Source organism: Mustela erminea, chromosome 8, assembly GCF_009829155.1.
Source record: "Mustela erminea isolate mMusErm1 chromosome 8, mMusErm1.Pri, whole genome shotgun sequence".
Taxonomy (NCBI): domain Eukaryota; kingdom Metazoa; phylum Chordata; class Mammalia; order Carnivora; family Mustelidae; genus Mustela; species Mustela erminea.
In genome coordinates, this window is record NC_045621.1 from 9905981 (window position 1) to 9929488 (window position 23508).

The 23508-nt window shown below is 38.5% G+C and overlaps 1 protein-coding gene and 1 pseudogene across 5 annotated transcripts in view; one reads left to right on the forward strand and one right to left on the reverse strand.

The window, feature by feature from the left end:
* Positions 1 to 23508, forward strand: part of PLCL1 (phospholipase C like 1 (inactive)) — a 352432-nt gene that overhangs the window by 272698 nt on the left and 56226 nt on the right. For all 5 annotated transcript variants that reach the window (XM_032354307.1, XM_032354311.1, XM_032354309.1 and 2 more), the window contains exons 3-5: positions 1317 to 1520; positions 16896 to 16971; positions 19115 to 19224. In XM_032354307.1, coding sequence (XP_032210198.1) covers positions 1317 to 1520; positions 16896 to 16971; positions 19115 to 19224 — 390 coding nt within the window. The remainder of the gene's footprint in view (positions 1 to 1316; positions 1521 to 16895; positions 16972 to 19114; positions 19225 to 23508) is intronic.
* On the reverse strand, positions 271 to 461 carry LOC116598046 (annotated as a pseudogene).

The following is a 23508-nucleotide window of genomic DNA, read 5'->3' on the forward strand; positions in this document are numbered from 1 at the left end:
AGAAGTTATGTGATTTCCTAAATAGGAATGTTGGTCTTTAAATGCAGAATTGCCTGCCACCAAAACACATGATCACTCATGGTTTTTAATCAGGTGATGTTGAACCTCAAACCCGTAATTTGGTGAATACTTTATTATTACATTATTTCACAGAGAAATTCCAGAATAGACTTAAAATCAATTTTAATTAGCTAAAGTAATGGAAAACAGTATGGTATGTGAATCGTACATGAACACTTAGATTGTAAACATTGGTTGCCTTAGCCATTATTTTAAAAACAGGCTCCAAATATTAGCATTGTCTATCTGGCTTTCTCCTGGCATAATACGAAACTATTATAAATCCCTGTATTAGATTACTCATACATCATTTCTTATCATTATGTATTAGAAGTTTCAATTAGCAATAACCACGCCTCGGATAAACCTCATTGGCTATGATACTGCCACTGCGCAAAGCTAGATGTTGACTTTATTTATTTCTGTGTAATTCCTGAAATATATCCTTTACACATACCGTGTGTTTAAAATGTGTAGTAAGGAGAGTTGGTTATGATAAAGTTTCCCAGGTAATCCTGATAATTTATATCATCTCAACATAAAGTCTTTTCGGTTAAGGATTATTTGGAGCCTAATCAGTAGAAAAATGAAATACCAACATTGTCGTTAAATTCATTCGACATACAATAGGTTAGGTACTGCTCACTGTTAATAAAGCATGTAATAGTTATAATTTCTATTTCAAATGAATTTTAAAAGCCTGTAAAACATGGACAAATGTAGCGCTACATGAAATTTGTTTTAGTATGTGCATCTGCCAGGTGCATTTCTGACGGGATGACAAAGAAATCCCATTGATGGTTAGTCGAATGCATGGTGGTGGGTACTGGCAGCCTGGTACCTGGTACCTCAAGGGGGAAAAGCCCAAAGGAGATGCACTCCAATGTATAATGACATGTTCTTATGATCATATCATCATACTACAAATGGAATAAGATATGCACAACCATCCAAGGCTAATGTGTGTGAATATTCCAGTGCTCTGCTTTGAAAAGCGCTGTGTAGCCTTGGTTCACAATCAGCTGCTTTATGGCATTTTTGTGGCAGTTGCTAAAAATTGACAAAGACGAGGTATAATAGTGAATTAGTTCTGTGTGTTATCTCGGTACACATTATGCTTCTGGTTAATTATAATCCAGTTTCCTCCAAATTACATATGTATCAGAGGGTATACTTTTAATGAATATTTAAACCTAGAAGTGCTCTGTGATGTGTCATGTGGTCAGAAGTCTAATTCCATGTTTGCTTCCCCACAGAATGCCATAGTGTCTATTAAGGAACTGTGTGGACTTCCTCCAATTGCCAGTCTGAAGCAGTGCCTGTTGACCCTGTCCTCCCGGCTCATCACCAGTGACAATACTCCTTCAGTCTCTCTTGTGATGAAAGACAACTTCCCTTATCTGGAGCCTCTGGGGGCAATTCCAGATGTGCAGAAAAAAATGTTGGCCGCTTATGATCTGGTAGGAAATTGTGACTTTAGATTTCTTATCTGTGTGTGGGGGGAGAGAGGGGTCAGGGAATCAACTGGCAGGAGCTCTTTTGTGGAACTCTGATGAATAAATCACATTGGGGTGGCAGGCAGAGCTGGTCCATTCAGTTCCCTTAAGCCCCAGTGAAGACCTCTGGGGCAATGCTTTGAACCCCGAGCCCCATAGATTACCGACAGAAATTCTCTGCATCAGTAAGGAATGAATTATTAAGTCTTCAAAAACATACACAGTTTCCCATCATCTAAATGACTTTGGCCTGCAACATAACCATTTAATGTGTACCTATAAGAAATGGCCATATGTTTCTCAGGGATGCCTTGTGATGTTTGGGACAAAATGTTTCTCTGGAATTTATATTTCTTTCTTTTTTTTTTTTTTTTTTTAAAGATTTTACTTTTTTGAGAGAGAGAGAGGGCACAGAACACAAGTAGGGGGAGGGGCAGAGGCAGAGGAAGAAGCAGACACTCCACTGAGCAGTTAGCCAGATGCAGGGGCTCAATCCCAGGGCATTGACTATCATGACCTGAGCGGAAGGCAGACCTTTAACTGACTGAGCCACCCTGGCGCCCCTGGAATTTATATTTCTGAGCTAATACTGTTAGATTTTTAAAATATATAATGTGATTTATATAGTAATTAAATTTAATTAAAAATTTAAAAAGATTTTATTTATTTATTTGACAGACAGAGATCACAAGTAGGCAGAGATAGAGGAGGAAGCAGGCTCCCCGCTGAGCAGAGAGCCCAATGGGGGGCTCAATCCCAGGACCCTGGGATCATGACCCGAGCCAAAGGCAAAGGCTTTAACCCACTGAGCCACCCAGGCGCCCCAGTAATTAAATTTAAAAATAATTATATTTTTGCATCTCCTAATTCCATTAAAAAAATAAGGAACAAATGAAAATCTGGAAAAATTTGTAACAAATACACCAGATAAAGTGTACCTATCCTTAAAATAGAAAATGCACTCAAAAATTGGTAAGGAGGGGTACCTGAGTGGCTCAGTCGGTTAAAGCAGGTGACTCTGGACTGTGGCTCAGGTCATGATCTCAGGGTCTTGGGATGGAGCTCAGAGGGGAGTCTACTTCAGGCTTCTCTCTCTCCCTCTGCACCTCCCCCTGCTTGCTCACTCTTTCTCTCTAAAATAAATAAATCTCTGAAGAAAAAAAATCAGTAAGAAAAAAAAATATGGAGAAAAATATCTTACATCAGTAAGGTGTTACGTACAGCTTGATAAAAGAGTACAACACGATCATGGCCTAAAAGTATAGTTTTACTCTTTCAAGTAAAAACCTGGAGACCAGCCTTCTAGGATGGAACTTCTGTAAAGTTCTTAGGAACCTAGGCTCCCTCTAGCTTTCTGCTCTACCATCCTATAGTGTGACCCTTATCCTTGTAGTCCAAAATGGCTGTTGAAACGCCAACCATAACATCTGCATTGTAGTCCAAAATGGCTGTTGAAACGCCAACCATAACCTTTGCATTCCAACCATAAAGAATGATGAAGAGGAAATAGAGGGCATATTTTTTGCTTTTAAGGACATTTCTCTGAAATAGCATAGATCATTTTTGCTTATATTTCATCAGCCTAGAATTAATGCATAGCTATACTTAGCTACAAAGGAGAATGGAAAATGTCTTTATTTCAAGGGTGTATGTGTCCAGCTAAAAGTTATCTCTTCTGTTACTAAGAAATAGAGGAGAGTTATTGGGCATAACAAATATTCTTTGCTTCAGAGGTGAATAAGAAATTCATGTATCTCTTCCACCCCTAAAAAAAAAGAAAGAAAATCTAAAAACATAAGTAGCCTTAAAATAAGTTTTAAATTAAAGATATTGAAGAAATATAGTGAAATATTCCTGCTCTCATTAGGACCAAAAAATATTATCTCTGATAGAGAATTTAAGGTAATGGATACTTTCATCCATTTACCTCTACTAGGAAAATAAACTGGTATAATTTGGGGGGAGATAAGTTTGGCAATATAATTTAAAATGTTTATCCTATTTGATTTATGCATTTGTTTTCTGAGATTTATTCTAAGACAATAATACATAATATATTTATGTTTAATAATATCAACATAGAGCTATTAGTTAAATAAAATACAGTAAACCAATATTATGGACTCTTTCGAAGCCACTAAATCATGCATTCGAAGAATATTTAATGGTATGGAAAACTTCTCATAACATATTTTGTGAAAAAGTCCAGCTACAAAAAAATTACACACTATAGGATATAAGTGTATTTATATGTATACACATCACACATCTAAAATGTTAACAGAATATTTAGAGTGATTATTTTTAAGTAAGGAGAATGAACTTTATTTTCTTGTTTATGCTTTTGTAGTTTTTATTCTATATTTGCAAGCTCTTTACAATGAACCCAACTAATTTCCTTAGTTGAACAAAAAAATAAATATTAAGAAAGAAAAGAATAATATTTTATCCTTAAAAAAATAAGTAGAGGAAAGACATTTGGGATAAACATCCTACAACTGAAAAAGAAAAAAACAAAAACAAAAACCCATAGAATGCATTCCGCTTCTGAATGATCACACTGCTTATAAACTGTACTCCATGGTTGCTGGGGGAAACTTCACCTATTACCTACATCTCATTTTTCATGAAATAAATCTTTTCATCATAAAAGTGGGGCCTGAAAGCTATTCAGTGAGTAGGTATAATTGCCATCTAAGAGGTGAAATTAGGGTACGAGTTGCCATAGAGACAGACAGTTGAAATCACTTATTCCTCCAATTCTCTGTGAAGCTAAGAAAGAAAAATCATTCCTTGGGAGGGGAAGCTGGTCCCCTGGAGCTGGGCTTGGAATAAGCAGAAAAGCACCTGGACTATGTTTGGCCAATTTCCATTTCACATCCCCAAGTGTCCAATGCTATTTTGTTTTTTCAGTTCTATCTGCTGGAGCTAAATCTGGACATCAGCATTTTCTCATTTGTATTTTTAAAATGCAGTTTGTAATTACAGACATAGATGGCTTTCCAAACCTTCAGTAAGAGCTACAGTAGAAAGCAGAAATATTTACAATGATATCTTCATTTAGAGTTCCCTATGGAAATGGTTTTTCATATTGGTAGGGAACTGAATATAAATATCCCTATGCTAAATGGTCAACTCAGCAGACCCAGCAAGTGATTGGAAACTCTACTGATGGCTCTGTTGGGTTATTTCTTTTGGGGGGAACGTGGTTGGGAACTTGTACAAGTAACGATATTGGCCTTGAATGTAAAAATATCATTTTTACGTTCGAGGATTTGCACTGTATTGGTCGGCATCTTCAATGCTCTTGATATATCAGTGTTCTTATTATAAAGAAGACTTCTAAAATATTCTGTAGATTGAGTAATCATTTTATTTTAATGATTTATTTTAAAAGATTTTATTTGCTTATTTGTTTGTTTATTTACTTAAGAGAGACAGAGATAGCAAGAGAGAACGTGAGCAGGGAGGAGAGGGAAGCAGGCCCCCCGCTGAGCAGGGAGCCCAGTGCAAGGCTCCATCTCAGGACCCTGGGATCATGACCTGGGCTGAAGGCAGATGCTTTACCAGCTGAGCCACTCAGGTGCCCACCATTTTAAAAAACAAGAATTGGATCTTGTCACTTTCCTGCTTAAAATCCTACAGTGGTTTCCCATTAAAATAAAATGGAAACTCCTTACTGTGAAGTTATGATCTGGCCTTGCATACCTATCTCATTCCCCTCTTCCAAGGTCTCCTGCCTCTCCCAACCTCACCCTCACACTCTCCTGTTCACTACCTGACTGCACCCAACCGGCCACATGGCCTTTCTTTTTTTCTTTCTCTCTCTTTCTTTCTTTCTTTCTTTCTTTCTTCCAAATTTGTTCCCATCTCTAGGTTATTTTATTTGTGGTTCCCTCTGCCTGAAATATTGTTGCATGAATAGTTGCTTCTTATCTCTTAATTCTTAGCTCAAATATCATATCCTCAAAGACATCTTCCCTTACCACTGTCCCCACCTGTCACTCCACCATATAACCTTGTTTTATTTCCATTTCCTACTTAGCAGGGTTGAAAAACATTTTGCTTGACTTTTTGTTTAATTTCTGTCCTCCTTCACCCTTTGATTTAAATGCACATTCCTGAGGGCACAGACCCTGTCTGTCTTGCTTATTACTCTTACCTCTTGCATCGAAAACAGGGCTGGTGTGTACTATGTGACCTTTAATGTCAGTTGAATAAAAAATAGAAGCATTTGTTGTTGGTGAAAATAGTGTAGTTAATGTGTTTATGGTAATTCTTTCAATCTTGTATGTTTTACCTCTGTGACACACACTAACCAAATTGTTCCCTGTCTTAAACATACAGTTAGAAAACCTACAGACTGAGGCAACACTATGGAATAGTAAAAAGATCAAGGGGCCAGGGGGAGGGGCAGGAGGGGTGCGTAGGGAGGGATGGATGGGTGCAGCACAGAGGATTTTTAGGACGCTGAAACTATTCTATATGATGCTGTAATAGTGGATACGCATCATTATGCATTTGTCAAAGCCCATAGAATGTCTAATACAAAGAGTTAATCCTAGTGTAAACTCTGGATTTTAGCTAATGACACTCTATCAACATTGGCTCATCAGTTGTTATAAATATACCATGCTAAAGAAAGATGTTGATAGTAGGAAAACTGGGGATGGGCTTGGAGTGTTTATGGGAATTCTCTGTACTTTCAGCTCAGTTTTTACATAAACCTAAAACTTCTCATAAAAATAAAGTCTGAAACAATTCCTTACAGACTATTAATTAAAAAAAAACACAAAAAAACCCAACAACATTTGGATGACTAAGGCAGAAAACAAATCCAGGGTGGCGGTGGTGGTAAGGGGCAGGTACCCCAAAATGAGCAGTTTGAATGTTCAACTCAAATCACCTAAATATTTGGATTCCTCAAAAATGGTACTGAACTATATAGATGCCAGCTAAGAGGAAAAGATGTAACCACTAAAAAAAAAGTACAATACATTTAGAATAAAGAAAGACCTGAACTCATTTCCAGACAGATAAAATTTGGCTTATTTCAGCCTCAAAAGAAACAAATCAGGCAACTAGTAACCTCCATTTACTGAAAATCAACCTGAGTGTATGAAACAATACTACTTATCAACAGGAAATGAAGTGAAGATATTTTAGAAAACATTGACCCGGAGTTCATCTGCACAGATTTTTGCTAAATTTAGCTTTTCCCTAATGACCTGAGATGGTTCTTTTCCTTACCAAACACTGGTAATATGTGGAAATATATCCTCTTGAGGGTCTTAAAAATTTAGTCTTAAAGGTCATTTTAGTAATTCTATTATAGTATCTGTGTTGACATCAAGAAATCAAACACCAAACATATCCATAGTAGAGTGGGCTTATTTACGTGGCATAATGTCAGAAGACAGCTTTCCCCTATTCCAGATCTTACTAAAACATGCATTTTCTATCTGCTCACTGGTACTTGGAATTTCAAAATTACAACCAATTCCTTTGGTTGAAGACTTTTTAATCTCATTTAAAATGCAAAAAAAAAAAAAGAAATTTCTGTGAATAATAACACATTGAACTATCAGTAATTGGTAGTTTTGAATGAATTTAAGAGCTCCTGTCCTACCTGGGATTTTTACCTGGGAAAAGGAAGAGATCTTAATGACAGAGTGTTCCCCGAGTCTGGGTTAGGTAAGAGTGGGGTTGCTTAAAGAATTACAATTTGTCCTGAGAACAACGATCTCCCTTATGACTCCGAATACGGATGCAGCTATGTTTGATATTCAGGGCAGCAGAAGCAGAGGTGATTTTGCTGATATCAGATACATGTCCCAGCCGAGGTGGGATGTGACAGCTTCTGAAAAGCACTAAAGCAAACTGGGAACATTATTAATCAGTAACTGAAGGAAGTAGAACAAGGCGTAAAAGCTGAAGATAGAATTGATGCCTCCCAAAGACACACAGCGGAGGGCCATTGGCCTTACACTCCCTGTACTACTGTTTCGGTGCCTCTATATGGCCTTTAGGATGGGTTTTCAGAAACTGTATTAAGAATTTCATTGAAAACCAGGGTATCATTTCTAAGAGACCCGTCCCTTTAATGCCTTGTGATTTTTTTCCCTCAGGTCTTTGAAAGAGCAAGCTTCCCTTCCCCACTCTGGCTTTTCACTTTCTCTAAGAAAATATCCACTGAACTAGGCAATGCAGTCATAAGTCACTCACTGCCCAGTCTTTTAAGGTTGCCCATGCAGTGTTTAAATTTACAATTCAATATTAATGAGATCCATTGTTTCTTTCCTCGTGTTTTTTCTCAGAGGTATCCATTTCCTTTTCCTTTCCTTTCCTTCCTTCCTTCCTTCTTTTTTGTACCCCTTTTCTTACATTGTCTTAGCTAAGTTTCTTACCAGACTCTCTTCTCCTCCTGCTTGAGGTTTTCAGTCGACGGACTTGTCTTCATTTAGTTTCTACCTTTCCCTCTTTCAACTATTGGAATAATCATCCTCAAATTCTTTGATTTTTTTAACCTAGACTTGTCTTCACCCTTCCACAGTGCTGGCTGTTTTCCAGTCTCTCTGTGGGAACGTCTCCTTTACTGAAGCTGCTGTGTTTTCCATCTCCTTTTCATTTTCCATCCTTTGTGTTTCCATTCTGTATCCCCTAGAAGGCCTTCCGAGCCTTAATTCCCTCTCCACCAATCTAAGTCCAGATCTTTGTCCTAATTTCTCACAAAACTGACATTAAAAAAGATTTATTTATTGAGCTTATTCATAACATTCAATGCATATCAAATATAAAGAACTTTAGTAGATTTTGTGCAATACAGAGATGAGCAAACAGAGACAGGTATCAGCATAGAGAGCCAGATGTAAACCTTGACAGCTCTTTGACTCCAGACAAACATAAATAAAATGAAATGAGAACGTGTATATTTTCTGATCATAAAAAAACACTTTCTCTTCTCATGTATCACTTTGTATATGTCATTAGGTTTTTGATTAGTCAACTCAACAAACATTTTGGATACCTGTTACTGTACAAGTTGCTAGAGGGATGAAATGCTCTGAATTAAAATTTCTATCCTTTAGGAACAGAAGTCCTGGTAGGAAGGCAGGACTTTCTCCTAAAAAGGGCAGGAACAGGTGCACGTGGGTGGCTCAGATGGTTGAGCATCTGCCTTTAGCTCTGGTCATGATCTGTAGGTCCTGGGGATGGAGCCCCATGTTGGGCTCCCAACTCAGTGGGGAGTCTGCTTTTCTCTCTCCTTCTGCTTCTCCCCCTGATTGTGCTCTTTCTGTTTCTCTTTCTTTCTCTTGCAAATGAATAAAAAAAATCTTAAAAAAAATTTAAAAAGGGCAGGAACGGAGACACACAAGGTCCAGATAGTGGAGCAGATGATGTTTTATGTCCAGAGCAGGATGGAGTCTGAGGACTTTGAGTACTATGATGCACTTTTCACAATGACTTGTAATAGACCACTCCCCAAATTCCACTCCATGCTCAGCGGAGTTGATTTACAAAGAATTTTTTTTTTAAATTCTCTCTTGAATGTTCTTATTTTCACTCACCTCCCCATTCTGTAAAGAGGACCCACAAAGGTTGTTCAGGACCTTCTGGCATTTTTGTCCAATGTCTACTCCAGTGCACTAAGCGGGTGATTCATGGTCCTCGTTACTCTTGGGCAGCACATTCTCAGGTTATGATAGATCCTTCATAAGGAGTAGCAGATGCAAGTGAGAAGTCCCTATTTACAACTAATTTTATTTTATTTTATTTTTTTTAAGATTTTATTTATTTATTTATTTGACAGAGATCATAAGTAGGCAGAGAGGCTGGCAGAGAGAGAGGAGGAAGCAGGCTCCCTCCTGAGCAGAGAGCCCGATGCGGGGCTTGATCCCAGGACCCTGAGATCATGACCTGAGCCAAAGGCAGTGGCTTAACCCACTGAGCCACCCAGGCACCCCGATTTACAACTAATTTTTAAAAGAAAAATACTGTCTAACCTTTATATAACTTTTTTCTTTAGATAGCTGAATTTTCCTTTTCTAATGTTCCTACCTGTCTACTTTTTCATGCATCATCAAGAAGTAATTGCTTTACGTATTTGGGCTTTTTCAGTGTTTTAAATTAATGTGAAAACTTTTGGGTAATTAGTATTTTGAATACAACATTCAGAAGTGGAATAGTTACAGGAGATCATAAGTGTAAAAATAAACACAAAGTGTTCTCTGAGGGTGACTTCTGTGCTAAATTATTTAACATTAACATAAAAGTTAAAACTTTACTATGGTAAGAGCAACAGATTTTCTGGAGATAAAAGAGAAATCAAAGCAATGTAGAGAACATGGGTCAAGGGTTATTTAATTTTTTACTAAGTCAGTTGGGGTATGATTTGGAGAGTAGTTGATTATGTTAGCATGACCAGGATTCTAGTGAAAATAACTAATTGCTATCTTTAATTAGTCTTGCAGTGGAATCAGTACATTGGTACTGATCAGTCCGCATCTCAGAAAGTATGTTGGCTTGTATAGTAATGGAATGCAGAAAAAGAACAGCCTGCTGGCAGGTGCCAAAATAGGGCTGGTTATTGATAAATAAGATATCATATACTTAGTGCACCGAAACTCCCTCTAATTGTGGCTGTGGCAAAGTCTTCTGGTACATTTTTTGTGTATTGGGGAAATTGTCAGCATCTCAAAGGTTGATAGGATTTCCGCTTGGTACCAGGGTCCTAAGAACACTGGACAACAAACTGGCTGCATTATAGGCTGCATTCACATTTCATGTGTCTTCAAATTTTGCTTTGCATTTCTGAATGCTCAAGTGAAAATTCTAGAGATGGTTCATGATAACTTGATAATTTTATGAATGAACTTAATGTTAATCATAGTGGGGTAAAAGTAATCATTTTTAATGATTATACAAGATATAGCTGAACACTATATCTTGGAAGTAGAACAACTGAAGAAAAGGTGAGATAATCCATTTATCCAGAAAGCAGCTCCCTGAAGTAAATCCTGTCAATATCATGGATGTGGAGACAAATGTCCTTTGACCTGCTCTGTGTGAGCTCTCTTGTCCTATGCCATCTTAAATGTGACTCAGAGCTAGTCCCAGGATAGAGAATACTTGGTGGTGTACATCAAATGCAGTGAACTTCCAGTGAGCTTGCAAATGTTCTGGCCTTGTGTGTATACCTGTTTCACCAAAAAGTAACAGTCTCCATAGGATTGACTTTGCTTAAAAGCAAAAGATGCCAATTTATTAATAGTTCATCTGATTTAAAAATTTTAAGGACACTAAAAATTAAAGGAAATTATCTTCATTCTAGTTGGCAAATATATATGTAACAGCAATCGGATTTTAAAAGGTATTGAGTTTGATCAAATTTAGGTCTTGTTTTAAATTATCTACAGAATTAAAACTAAAACCCAGTGTTTTGCTTAGAAGGAAGGTAAGGGATAGTTTAATTATTTCAGTCTTCTTAAGGGGAGAGAACAAAATAGGTCTAGAGCAGATGGGCATATTCTTAAGTAATTAACTTTCCAAATTAGATAGCTCCTTCCTGAAAGAGCAGTGGATGCCTCTGAGTACATTTCTTTCTAGGCTTGGTAGGAAGACTATGTGGTTGGTGCCTTTTGCAAATTAGATTTAGAAGGTGAAGGAATCAGGGCAAAATATAATTTTATGATACTTTACTTGGCAAATTTTACATTATTAATGTTTGTCACTGACCTTTACTTGTAATAGAAATTCTATATTTTAAAATGATTTCCCTCTCCCTCTGCCTATTCCCTCCAACTCTCTCTCAAAGAAAGAAATCTTAAAAAAAAAAAAGAGTTCCAAAAGACAAGTATAGGTTTGAGAAATTATTAATAGTAAATAAAATACTATATTGTGGGTAATTGATATGTAGAAGAAATAAATATCACACAGTGAAAAGGGAAAAAGTGATTATATAAATGAATTGATGACTATGTGGCTGTAAAGGTAAATAAGTCCCTGATATACTGGAATTACAATTTATTGGGGGAAATGAAGGGTGGGAGATAATGTAAGTAAATAATTGCAGTTTGAAGTAGAAAATAAGAAATTTTATAAACAGACTAAAAAATAGAATGTTGGACTATGGAGGCGAGAGGGAGAGGGATAGGGAAATCAGGGCAGCAGTGGAAGGGGGGCACTGAAATGGGCTTGAAATCTGGTAAGATTTTTGACTTAAGAAGACTTATCTAATAGTAAGAAATGTGTAGAAGGAGGAACAAGTAGAGTCTGTATTTGGAGAAGCGCGATTCATATAGGGATCTAGGAGGATTAGGAAGCCATGGGGGGAAAGGCTGCTGAGGCAAATGGGAAGACTTGAATTCTGGTTTAAAATTTTTTTTATTTCGTTCAATAAGCAAAGGAGAAAATGATAAAGCCAGGAAGTAACTAGTGCTACGTTTTTGGAAGATGATTCTGAAGGTAGTATTGGGAAGGAGTAAGGAGGGAAGAACCAGAACCTGCCAGTAGCTGAGCAGAGATTCAAAGCTACTTCTGAGTGCCTTCAGGAGAGCTTTGTGAGCATTTGAAGAAAATAGGAGATATTTCTTTTCTTTTCTTTTCTTTCCTTTTTTTTTTTTTGGCTAGAGTTGGGGTGGGAATCGGTGAATGAGATGGAGAAGAGCATATTTTTAATGATGACATTTGAGATGCAACTAGAATTTGAAAGATGGTCCAGAGAGTGGACTTAAACCAGGAGTGTTGTGATTAAAGAAGGAAACAAAGGGATAAAAGTGGCAGGTTAGGCAAATCTTGGTGACTGACAAAATGTAGGAGCTTATCTTCTGGATGCAGTGAGGCAAAGAGAATGTTGGAGATCTGAACCTGGATGTCTGGATGAGACAGAGAATGCTGGAAATTACAGGCACAGGTATCTGGTAGTCTAAGCATCTCTACCTCATTTGTTCTCTGCAGATAGCAAAGGGATGATTAAAGGAGTAAATGAGGGGTTTGCTTATAAAAGTAAGGGTAAGCAGTAGAGAAGCAACAGTGGATGGTGAGCACCCCAATGATAGCAACAGCGCAAAGCTGTCATTACTCCCAGGCCTAAAGGAGAAGGGGAGGGAGCCATTCAGGCACACAGTCATATCTGCACCGGGCAGAGAGGGGCCACTCGACAGGAGCTGTGGTCTTGTAGAGAGGAAGCTATGGAGCCACAGTCCAACAGGGAGGGAATGGTCAAGGGAGTAACCATCCTAAGCCTTCTCTCCTCCTGCCTCCTGCCATGATCCCTTGCTGATGGGTTCCCTTGGCCATCCCAACAGAAGTCACAGGCAAGGGAGCCTGCTTGATGCTACCTGCAGAGACCAACCTCCCCAGCACGGAGCATGACAGAGAGTGGATCTGGAGGGGTGAATAGAGAGGACCCAGCATAGGCAACTCCTCAGTAAAAATTTGAGAATGTGTTCATTTGTAAATGATATAAACTTAATAACATAACAACGCATATAGTAAAAACCAAATCAGGAATAGAAATTAGCATTGGAGGGGCGCCTGGGTGGCTCAGTGGGTTAAGCCGCTGCCTTCGGCTCAGGTCATGATCTCAGGGTGCTGGGATCGAGTCCCGCATCGGGCTCTCTGCTCAGTGGGGAGCCTGCTTCCCTCTGTCTCTCTCTGCCTGCCTCTCCATCTACTTGTGATTTCTCTCTGTCAAATAAATAAATAAATAAAAATTAAAAAAAAAAAAGAAATTAGCACTGGATTTTAAAAGTTTTACTTAAAAATAATAGAAATAAATCTTTTTGCTCTTCTAATGTAATTGGATACATTGATCTGATCCCACTGTCACCGTTTTCACGCGTGTGTTGCTGAGGAAGAAATCACGCTGTGAGTGGAATGAGGAGAGGCTCTGCCATCTTCACGTTTGTGCTTGTGCTTGGGTGATCTTCATCTTCTCAGGAATCCATACTGGGAAGGTTTAGTTCATTTAGGACAAGACACTATAAATAGTATTGCTCTACTACTTTACAGGCGTATGTAAGTTGTAATATTCTGGAAGAAACCAATAAATGAGGCTGTGGTGAGCCCTTCTTCCGTGTGCAACTCCCTTCTTCCTTGTCTTTTTTCACTTACCACAGTGGAGACATCTGATCTTGACTTGGCAAGGGCAGGGTCAACCTGTAAAAGCTTAATTTCTGTTCTAGTTTTACAGATAAAATAAACCGGAATAAAAGTCCTTATCGTTTCTTCTCATACCTCGAAGTATTATCTTGGGCTCCCTGCCCCAGAGTGCACGTACCTCCCTACTTCAGAAACTGCTGTGGTAGTCCATTGAAAGTATGGATCTGGAATTTAGAAGAGGGGGCAGTGTTGGGAACACCAGCTTTGAAATGATCTGCATGAGAATAATATTTCATAGCCCTAGGAATGGATGAAATTACTACGAGGAGAGAAGAGTGAAAGGAAAGAACGGAGAGCTGAGGCCAGGCAGCTCAAAAGATTCCTACATGTAGCGATATGAAAAAGGAGAAAGAGGTCGTACAGGAGTCAGAGAAAGAGTGAAGCTGAAAAAGAAATGCGCCCAAGAAATCAAGAAGGAGTAATGATCAGAGGTGTCAGCTGCTGAGTTGGAGTGAATGAAGACAGAGGATGGACCAGGATGTAGTTGATGAGGCCAAGGTTAAACTTGAAGTTCTTGATTGAGTCTTGCTTGAGTCAAAGCAATGAGTGTGGGCTAATTTTTTAAAGGAGGATTAGTGGCCAGTAGAATATCTTGTTATTGTTTCTGTTTGCTTACTTTAAAATAAGAAGTGTAGGGAGAAGGGAAAAAGTCAGGAGAGAGGTAGAGATTTTGGATGAAAATAGAAGGGGTCATTAGGAATGGATTCCTGAGGGAAGTAGTGGAGGTGGGATTGAACGTCTAGGTAGAAGAGGTAGCTATAGCAAAGATGACACTTCCTTTCAAGGTTATTAGAAAGAGGGTATGGTGTTTTGGAAGAAGGAAGTATATTCTTTTTATGATCAACACTGAGGAGATGTTTAGTAATATACTGCAAAGAAAACTGGCCACAAATCAATAAAGAGGGTTTTTTTTTTTCTTTAAATCAAAGAATATATTCTCTACTGAAAGCAAAACCAAGAGAAATGAGAGTTAAGATGTCAGTCAAGATATCATCAAAGGAAATTATCAATCCTATTATTTTTGGGTTTTTCTTAAAAAGGATAAATTTGAATCTTGTTGAAATGAATTGATTATGGGCGTGCCCTCGTGTTTTTCCTGACAGGCTGGGCCAGGTGACTTTGAAAATGCCGTATTTCAGGCTCAAAAGAGAGCATGTATGTGAAGGCATGCATTCTCTCAAGGAATATGGCCAGGCCAGACAAAATCAGAGGGGTGCTATTTGTTCATGAAAGTAAGTGGATACAAGGTAACTGGGGGGTTAATTCCGGCACCATCATTAATTAGTTCTATTTTTTAGACAAGAATCTTAATTCCTGTAAGATTTCACTTCACTTTACTTCACGTTTCCCTCCCTTCCTTCCTTCCCTCCTTCCTTCCAAAATTAAGGGGGTGGTCATGATCCCTAAGATTCTTTTGGTCTTAAAATTAAATGATTATAAAAATGTATATTATATTACCTATTTTGCTTATGGTAAAGTCACAAAATGTGTCCACTATTTATGAATGTCTCCCTTGCTTGAGTTTTGTAAAAACATTTTGTCTACTACTTAGCTATGGCAACATATGATAACTTCTGAAAGTATAATAAAACTCAGTTGATGTTACGTGCATGGATTCTAAGCTTAGAAAAGACTAAATCAGATGGCCCTCATATTAAATCTTTCTCTGCTTGTAAATTTTATTCACTTGGAAGCTGCAGTAAGTCAGGCTACTGTTAGGGATTTAGTAAATTGTTACTCACTAACCTTCCACTTCCTCTTGGGAGTTGAAAGCATTAATGCAGTTAAAATGTGTGACTCAGTCTAGACCTTCATGGGTATCTACTTTTATGGTTTTGATGGTCAATTTAACCCTCCAAATAACTTACTTTAAACTGCCACTTTAGGCAGAAAATATGAGTAACTCAATTTTGTTTGGTTGAATTAATTATCATATTTCATTCATCCATTTGGGCAGACTTCCCTGCTAGACTCTGAGTTCCATGGAGATAGAAATATGTCTGGTTTTGCTCCTTAATGGCTCATACCCTTTATACTTGCCACAGTGCTTACACATAGTGTCTGCTCAGTAGATAATTATTAAATGAATGAATTGTATGATTTTACTCCTATAGAGTTGTTAGGCATTAAAAATATGTAATTCAATATTCTTTTCTATTTGAAAATATGTAATCATAAACCACTTTAGATTGTCAGTGATTGTAGAAGACTACAATCTGTTCAATAGCATTTAATTGTGAAAAAAGTCTTACCCAATATCTTTATGTCCACTTTGGCTTCTGTCTTGAATTCGCTTCAGAATATTCTGACAGACAAAACACAGAGTAGCAGGTGAAATGGGACAGCGCTTACCTAGAGGAGAAGAGCTGCTGGATGTCACGAAGTGTTGGTTTGTCTAATGGATACCTTTCTTCAGTTCCTTCTTCAGAAGGGCCCCAATCCCCTGTTATCCTGATCACAACTTCTTTACCAATTTTCTTCCCTCTTCAGGTACAGGTTTTTCTTTTCTCCATCTCTCCAACAGTTTCTTGTTTCCCCTACTTCATTGAGTATGTTAAGTATTTCTTGGACATTTTTGTTTCCTACCCAAAGATAAAGGGCAGGAACCACCATTTCAGGGTTATTGCCTACAACCTCTGTTGAACTGGTGGCTCTGAAGCCTGACCCATTTCTCATTCTTGCCAGTGGAGCTGGAACCCTTTAGAGGGAGGACCAGACCTCTACTCTCTTGGGGCCACCCAAATCCAAGCTGCTAACTTCATCGATGTGTTCAGTTGTCCCTTAGCTCACTACTAGGTGATTCTCCATTCCGATTCTTGTTGCTGTTGTTCTGGTACCACTTGCCTTGAAGTTGCAGTCACTTGGTGGGAAAGAGGTGTTCATGAATGTGATCTTGGACTTAAAGAATGTGTATACATTTATTTAACAATTGTTTATTTGTCACCCATGAGGTGCCAAACATATTACATGTCTGAAATAATTATGAAGTAGGTGACTCTAGCAGTAGTCTTGCTAGAGTGGATGGGGGTTGTAGCGGACATTATCTTTCCATATTCTGTCTCTTGTGGTCAAGGCCATGGTTCCCCACTATTGCCAGTATCTCTCTGTATGTTGTCTTTCCAATGGGCTGGTTTAAGGACTTCTAACTACCACTTTTTTATGTTTATTTTGTGACAGATGATTCAAGAGAGCCGGTTTCTCATAGAAATGGCAGATACAGTCCAGGAAAAGATTGTGCAGTGTCAGAAAGCAGGTAATCCCCCTACTTCTGCCCCATTTTGTTTAGAAACAATGATAATTTGTAGCAGTTTTTAAAGTTTCTATTTCTACCCTTAAAATTGATATATTTTGTGCCATAGTTTAACTATTCTTTTGAGTTAAACTGAAGTCTTTGTTTAGTACAGAAGAAATTGAGGTGACAGTAGGTTGGTGTATGTACACAGAGGGGAGTGTTTAAAGATATCTAGAAAGGTGATCTGTTCTGAATCTACTTGGAAGTCTGCCAAAACCCTTTACTACATGTTGCCCCTTAAGAACCACCTCATTTTTATAATTTGAGCCCTATTCCTATTAATCTCCTAGGCTTTTGCCTCACTTATTAGTCATTATTTTAGATTTGTTCTTTCTTTAAGGATGGGACGGGTCACATATCTGTGAGGGTACCTCACAGATCTGAGGTACACAGATATGAGGGTACCTCAGATCTCTGAGAGATCCCTCCTTTTATCTATATTCACTTTCATCCACACAATGTACTCTTATCTTTCTTAGATTTCTGTTTTCCTTGATGCCCACGCAGAATGATTATGATGAGGAAGATGACAATAATGATAATTGCTTGATATATTTGCATATGAGATACTGTGCACACACACACTGTTACTTTGTCCTTTTAACAATTCTGCAAGGTAATCACCATTGTATCCAGCTTGTAGAATAGGCATCTGAGATTCTGAGACATTGAGTGAATCACTAAGATTCCATATTAGCACAGGGTAGAGCTGACCTCTGAACCCAGACTAGACTTTAAAAAATGGTGCTTTTTCCCGACTGGTCCATAGGCTTAAATATTTCTGTTGACAGAAAGCACAAAAATAATAACAGTACCTATAGGATGCTTTTATATGCCAGACACTACTGTGAGAGCTTTATATGTATTGACTCATTTAATCTTCAACCACAATCCCTTGAGGTAAGCTCTCTTGTTATCACCATTTCACTAATGAGGAAACTGGATTGCAGAGCATTTCAAGGCCTTACTCACACTTATGTGGCTAGTAAGTAGTAGAACCAGAGTGTAAGTCCAACCCCACAATCATGCTCTTACCATACGCTATATTTGTGGTGTTAACACCAGAAAGGTTAATGTGGTTTTTAGCTGCATTAGAAAAGTAGAGTAACTAGAACAAGGAGGGTGGTGGTAAATCTCTACCCTGTGTGGGCTGCTTCAAGCCCACTTTGAGTATGATATTCCTGGATGCAGGTCCCTACAAGCTCAACTCCAGGAAGCTGTGCAATGTGGAGGCTCTGCCCGGATGTCATCTTTAAAGAAGAGACATTGTTAGTAAAGCTGAAACAGGCTAAAATGTTTAATCTGGAGGAGAAAAAACTCTAGTGGATTTTATCGAGTATCTTTCTTCAAAGATTTAAAGGGTTGCACAGTGGAAAAGAGGTTAGACTTAGCTGGTCTGGGTCTAGCTAGCAACAAGGACTAAAGATTTCAGGGAGAGAGACTTTGGCTTGCTATATCAGTCATAGCCTTCCAAAGATGGCGTAAGCTGTCCGGAAGAAAGTGTGATTCTCAGCTCTGAGGATGGTGATATTTTTTATAGTAGTCAAGTTTGAGAAATGGTTGAGCTAAAAATAACCTTAAGGCCATTCCCAAATCTGCAGTATTTAGTTGTTTCCAGAAACGCTATTTATAAAACATCTTTTTATTTTTACTCAACATTTATTGATTAACATCAGTATCCATATGGACTCCAGGATCTACTGTCAAACCATATGGGTGGCTTATAAGGAAAAGTAAAATAACTGCATCTATCACATATGGTTAGTCATCACACATTGTCATACAGTATACCATTTCACATAAAAACCAGGTAGAAGACAAACAAGACACATATAACCTACTAGAAGAATTTGGTTCTTCACCTCCTTCTGATGTCTTTATCTGGTGGTTCCTGGCTGTTTAAAAGGTAATTTGGTCTAATGCATTGGTTATTGTTCCTTTGCCCCTAAGGATAGCCACTGGTGGGGACAAACAGAATGGGAAGGAACATTTCATTCAGGGTTTTCAAAACTATGAGAGGAAAAGAATGGGAAATTTTTCATTATAAGAGGCCTGTTTTTCTGAAATTTATAGTAAGAATTCTTATATGTTCTTTTTTTCAAAGGGATGGAATTCCGTGAGGAACTTCATCATCTCGGGGCGAAAGAAGGCTTGAAAGGAAGAAAACTCAACAAGGCAACTGAGAGCTTTGCTTGGAACATTACAGTATTGAAGGTAAATGAAATTCTCAGGTGCATCTTTGCCTTTATGTTTTCCTGCTCATCTCTCGAATGTGTAGTAAAGCATCAGTGGTTAAATACAGTGATTGGACTTTTCAAGTAATGTGTGGCCTAATCACCAGGTTCATGCTCTAAGGGATGCGGAGATTGACATACTCTCTGCCATAATAGAGCAGATGACGGTTGTGGTGGAAACAGAGGACCGCGTGACCCAATTCCACCAGCCTGTGTTTTTACTCAAATGAACGCTTCTCCTCAAGTCAATATAGCCGTTCTTGTTTGTGGAAAGAATAACGCCAAATGTTGTGGGACAAGGATCCAGCGCGAGTGATTTGGAAGAGCTTTAAATTACAGAATATCTGGAGTCATTTAGGATTATTTTATTTTAAGAAGAGTCTCTATAAATACATTTATTTTTACAAATAGCTTTGGAAGTCAGTTTCTGGAGATTATGATTTGCTCTTCTGAAAATTGATTTTAGGATTTTGAAATAAAGATGCCACTTTTCATATTTTCTTCTGTGAAAAGAGAGATGATTTAGGCAGTTGGAATAATTTATTCCTGACGGCGCGAAGGGAAGAAAACAGCCACGAACAAAATTACTCATTGCTGAAGTTTAAAGACCTACTATGTCTCACATACTGTTTTACAGGCTTTATATAAATTAACATTTTAATACACACAACCCAATACTATTATTATTTTTTAAAGATTTTATTCGTTTGAGAGGGAGAGGGAGAGCATACACACATGAGTTGGGAGGGAGGGGCAAAGGGAGAGGGAGAAGCAGTCTCCCTCTTAGAGATTCCCCCGCCCCCTGCCAATGCCAGCTCAATCCCAGGACCCTGGGATCATCACCTGAGCGGAAGGCAGGTGCTTAAACAACTGAGCCACCCAGGCGCCCCCAATACTATTATTAGCCTCATTTTACAGGTGAGAAAACAGAGGCATTAAAAACTTAGGTGTATTACCCGAGACCATGGTGCTAGTGAATGATGGTGGTGGAGTTTGAACCCAGGCAGTCTGGTGCCAAGGAGATATGCTGAACTTGCTCTGCTGAGAAATCTGTTTAAATGAAAGTGCTAGATAAACTGAAAGATAGATCACAAATGTTTATTAAAAATTCAGTTCACAAGTATTTGTTAGCCTCCCACTATGTACTGGGCTCTGTGCTCAGCATTGAGGATCCACAGAGAACAGAAGAGGTACCATCCCTGACCTCATGAGTTGAAGTCTGAGGCCAGGGAGTGGGGTGGTAGAAAATAGGCATTATTTCTTTTAATGACTAGAGAGGAGCGTTAATATAAGGAAGAGCTTATTTTCTAATATTAGAGTACAACTTGGCAGCGTGCATGCTGATACAAACACTTTCCGGTCAGCAAATATTTATGCGGGCTTGTGAATGTGCTGGTCATTGAGAAAGGTGCTATGGATAGAAATATCCAGAGTAACACTGGAACCTCGAGGACTAGTCTACCAAGGGACACAGAGGTGTAGCTAAAAATGGCCTTCAGATACTCAGTAAGTTACGTGACAAGCACTCATGACTAAGCAGTTTATAGACATTTCCCCTTTTCTCTTTGCAAGGATGGGCTGACCTTGCGGCGACGCACACTGACCCTGGTGTGACGCTCCTCATCTCACAGAGGAGGAAACTGAGGCTAAGTGAGGTTTAGATTTCTTGCCTTCAGCCAGTAAGTGGCAAAGCTGAGATTTCAACTCATGCCCGTGGTTCTACACTACACGATCCTCCTGCCTCCTATAAAACCCAGCCCATGTGATTGAGTATAGTCAGCCTAGTCCAGAGGTGCGGCCAACTCCACGTTCAGATTGCCTTACAGCTGTGAAGATTTAGCCAAGTTATGGGATCCCTCTGACAGTTGACAATAATATAGGGTGACAATAATATTAACACTCAGGGTTTGGTGACAGTTAAATGAGGTAGTACATACAAATCTGAGTCACCGTGCTTAAAACTAGGCACTCTCTTTACACACCCACATATGCTCTTACTTTTGGCAGGTGATGATGACCATTGGAGGAACAAGCTTGTTGTTTTTCTTATCTTCTTTAATAAATTTTTAAGTCAACTAATTTTTAAATTGAGATATAATTTCTCATTTCTTAACCTATGACTTAAGGTCATTCACTCTTTTCTGAGGTTGGTTTCTGTATTGGTTTGGTTTAGCAGCAGAGAAGGATTGCTAGATAGGGCTGAGCAAATGCTGTACATGTCATGCTAAGATAGACCTTTTGAAACATGACCAATATTCTACTGTTATAGTTTATGAACTAACTGCTGGTATTTCAGCTTGTGTGCTAAGAACTTAAGTATGAAGAGTGAATTTTCCTCAACTTTTAATATTTCCTTTCCCGGGCTTGTTAATCAGGGGCTCTCTCCACAAGTACTGAACAAATGACCTTCTTAGAATTTGGCTTTTCTTTTTCTTTCTTTCTTTTCTTTTCTTTTTCTTTTTTTTTTTTTTTGAGTGTGAGAGAGAGTGAGGGCAGGGACAGAGAGAGAGAGAGAGAATCCCAAGCAGGCTCCATGCCCAGTGTGGAGCCTGACATGGGGCTTGATCTCAGGACCTGAGCCAAAATCCAGTCAGATGCATCACCAACTGAGCCACCCAGGGGCCCCTGGAATTTTAATTTTTAGCTGAGGGACAGAGGCTGGGCTCTTTGGGAGCCTCTTTAGTCTGATGGTGCTCCTCTGAGAAGATCCTTCTGACACTCTCCCTTTATTTCTTGTATCTCTTTTAGTTCCTACTTTGTTCTCTAGTTTTCCTATTGATTTTCCAAGCTCCTAACATCTTCTAGTAAATGCCTTTTTTCTTAAGTTTTCTAGATTCAGTTTATGTTGCTTACAACTGGTTGAATGAGTAATAACCAAACTCATAAGACATACTCACTGAATTACTAGGCTATGGCAGGGACCACTATAAAATTGTGCATTGCCAACTGGAAGGGTTTCCTTATATACAGTTTATATAAGTACTCTCCACAATTTAGGGGAAGGGAGTGAGGAATTATTGACATTGTTTGAATATGTGGGTTTGTGTTGCTAAACATACTTAATTCCAATGTACATTCCAACAAGTAAGGGAGAGGCTAGAAAATATGACAGATGTGCCCGCAGGGACATGGTGGGTTAGAGCAAGGAATGGTGGAAGGGAGGACTGACTTTCAAACAAACTGAGCTGAGACTAAAAAATAAATTCTTTAATTTATGTTTCCTACAATTCAGTATTACATTGCTTTGATATTAATACGTGAAAGGGAAGTTAGAGAAAGACTCGCAGAGACAAAGATGAATAGCTCTATAATACAATAGAAATGAATTACACTTAATGTCCACATTTTCCAAGCCAGAGATGAGGACTTAGGATCCAACAAGAAGGCTGAAATCAAGATGGTCCTAGAAGCTCTCATCCATGTATTTTTTTTTTTTCTCTTCCATTCATATTTTAGCACCATGCATGGGCTCAGATTAGGGACTTGCTTAACAGAACTTTTTGCATTTCCCCACACTTTAGCCATATGCCAATAGACAACTATAACATTTTCCTTCTATCTTTTTCTTTCTTTCTCATTGCTGAGCACAAACTCTAACTCCTTAAATAGCCATTGTGTTTATTTGGAGTGGTATGATGAAACATGTCTCAATGACTCAGTCTTCAGTACATTTCCCAGATAATCATTGGACCAAGATAGCTCCATTTCATCCTACCCTCACACATTAAGAGTTCCTCCCATCTGTCTTTTCTCCATGCTGTCCTTCAGAAAAGAATTTTATTTGGTCATTAACATAATATTAAAATTTTACAATGGGAATTTTCCCAGTTCTTTAAGTCTTCCAGAAAAAGATGCTGCAACTTCACTTACTTAGTTAACCTATTGTAGTAAGTTGTTATTAATTTTGGAAGTGTTTCACTCATGAGAGTTCTGAAGATCTTTTGGAAGAGAGATATGAATTTATACTGTGTCACTGATAAAACAATGTGTTATAAAGTAGGATTCACTTAAAGTCTTGGATTCCATCCAGAGTGACTTGACTCCTCAAGTATAAAAAGAACTTCACTGTAAGGCGGTTACACCTACGAAACTGAAATTAGGAAAAACACACAAGGTGTGCGTGGGTGGGTCAGTTGTTAAGCACATGCCTTCAGCTCAGGTCATAATCCTGGGGTCCTGGGATTGAGCCCCATATCAGGCTCTCTGCTCTGCAAGAAGCCTGCTTCTCTCTCTTACTCCCCTTGCGTGTGTTCCCTCTCTCACT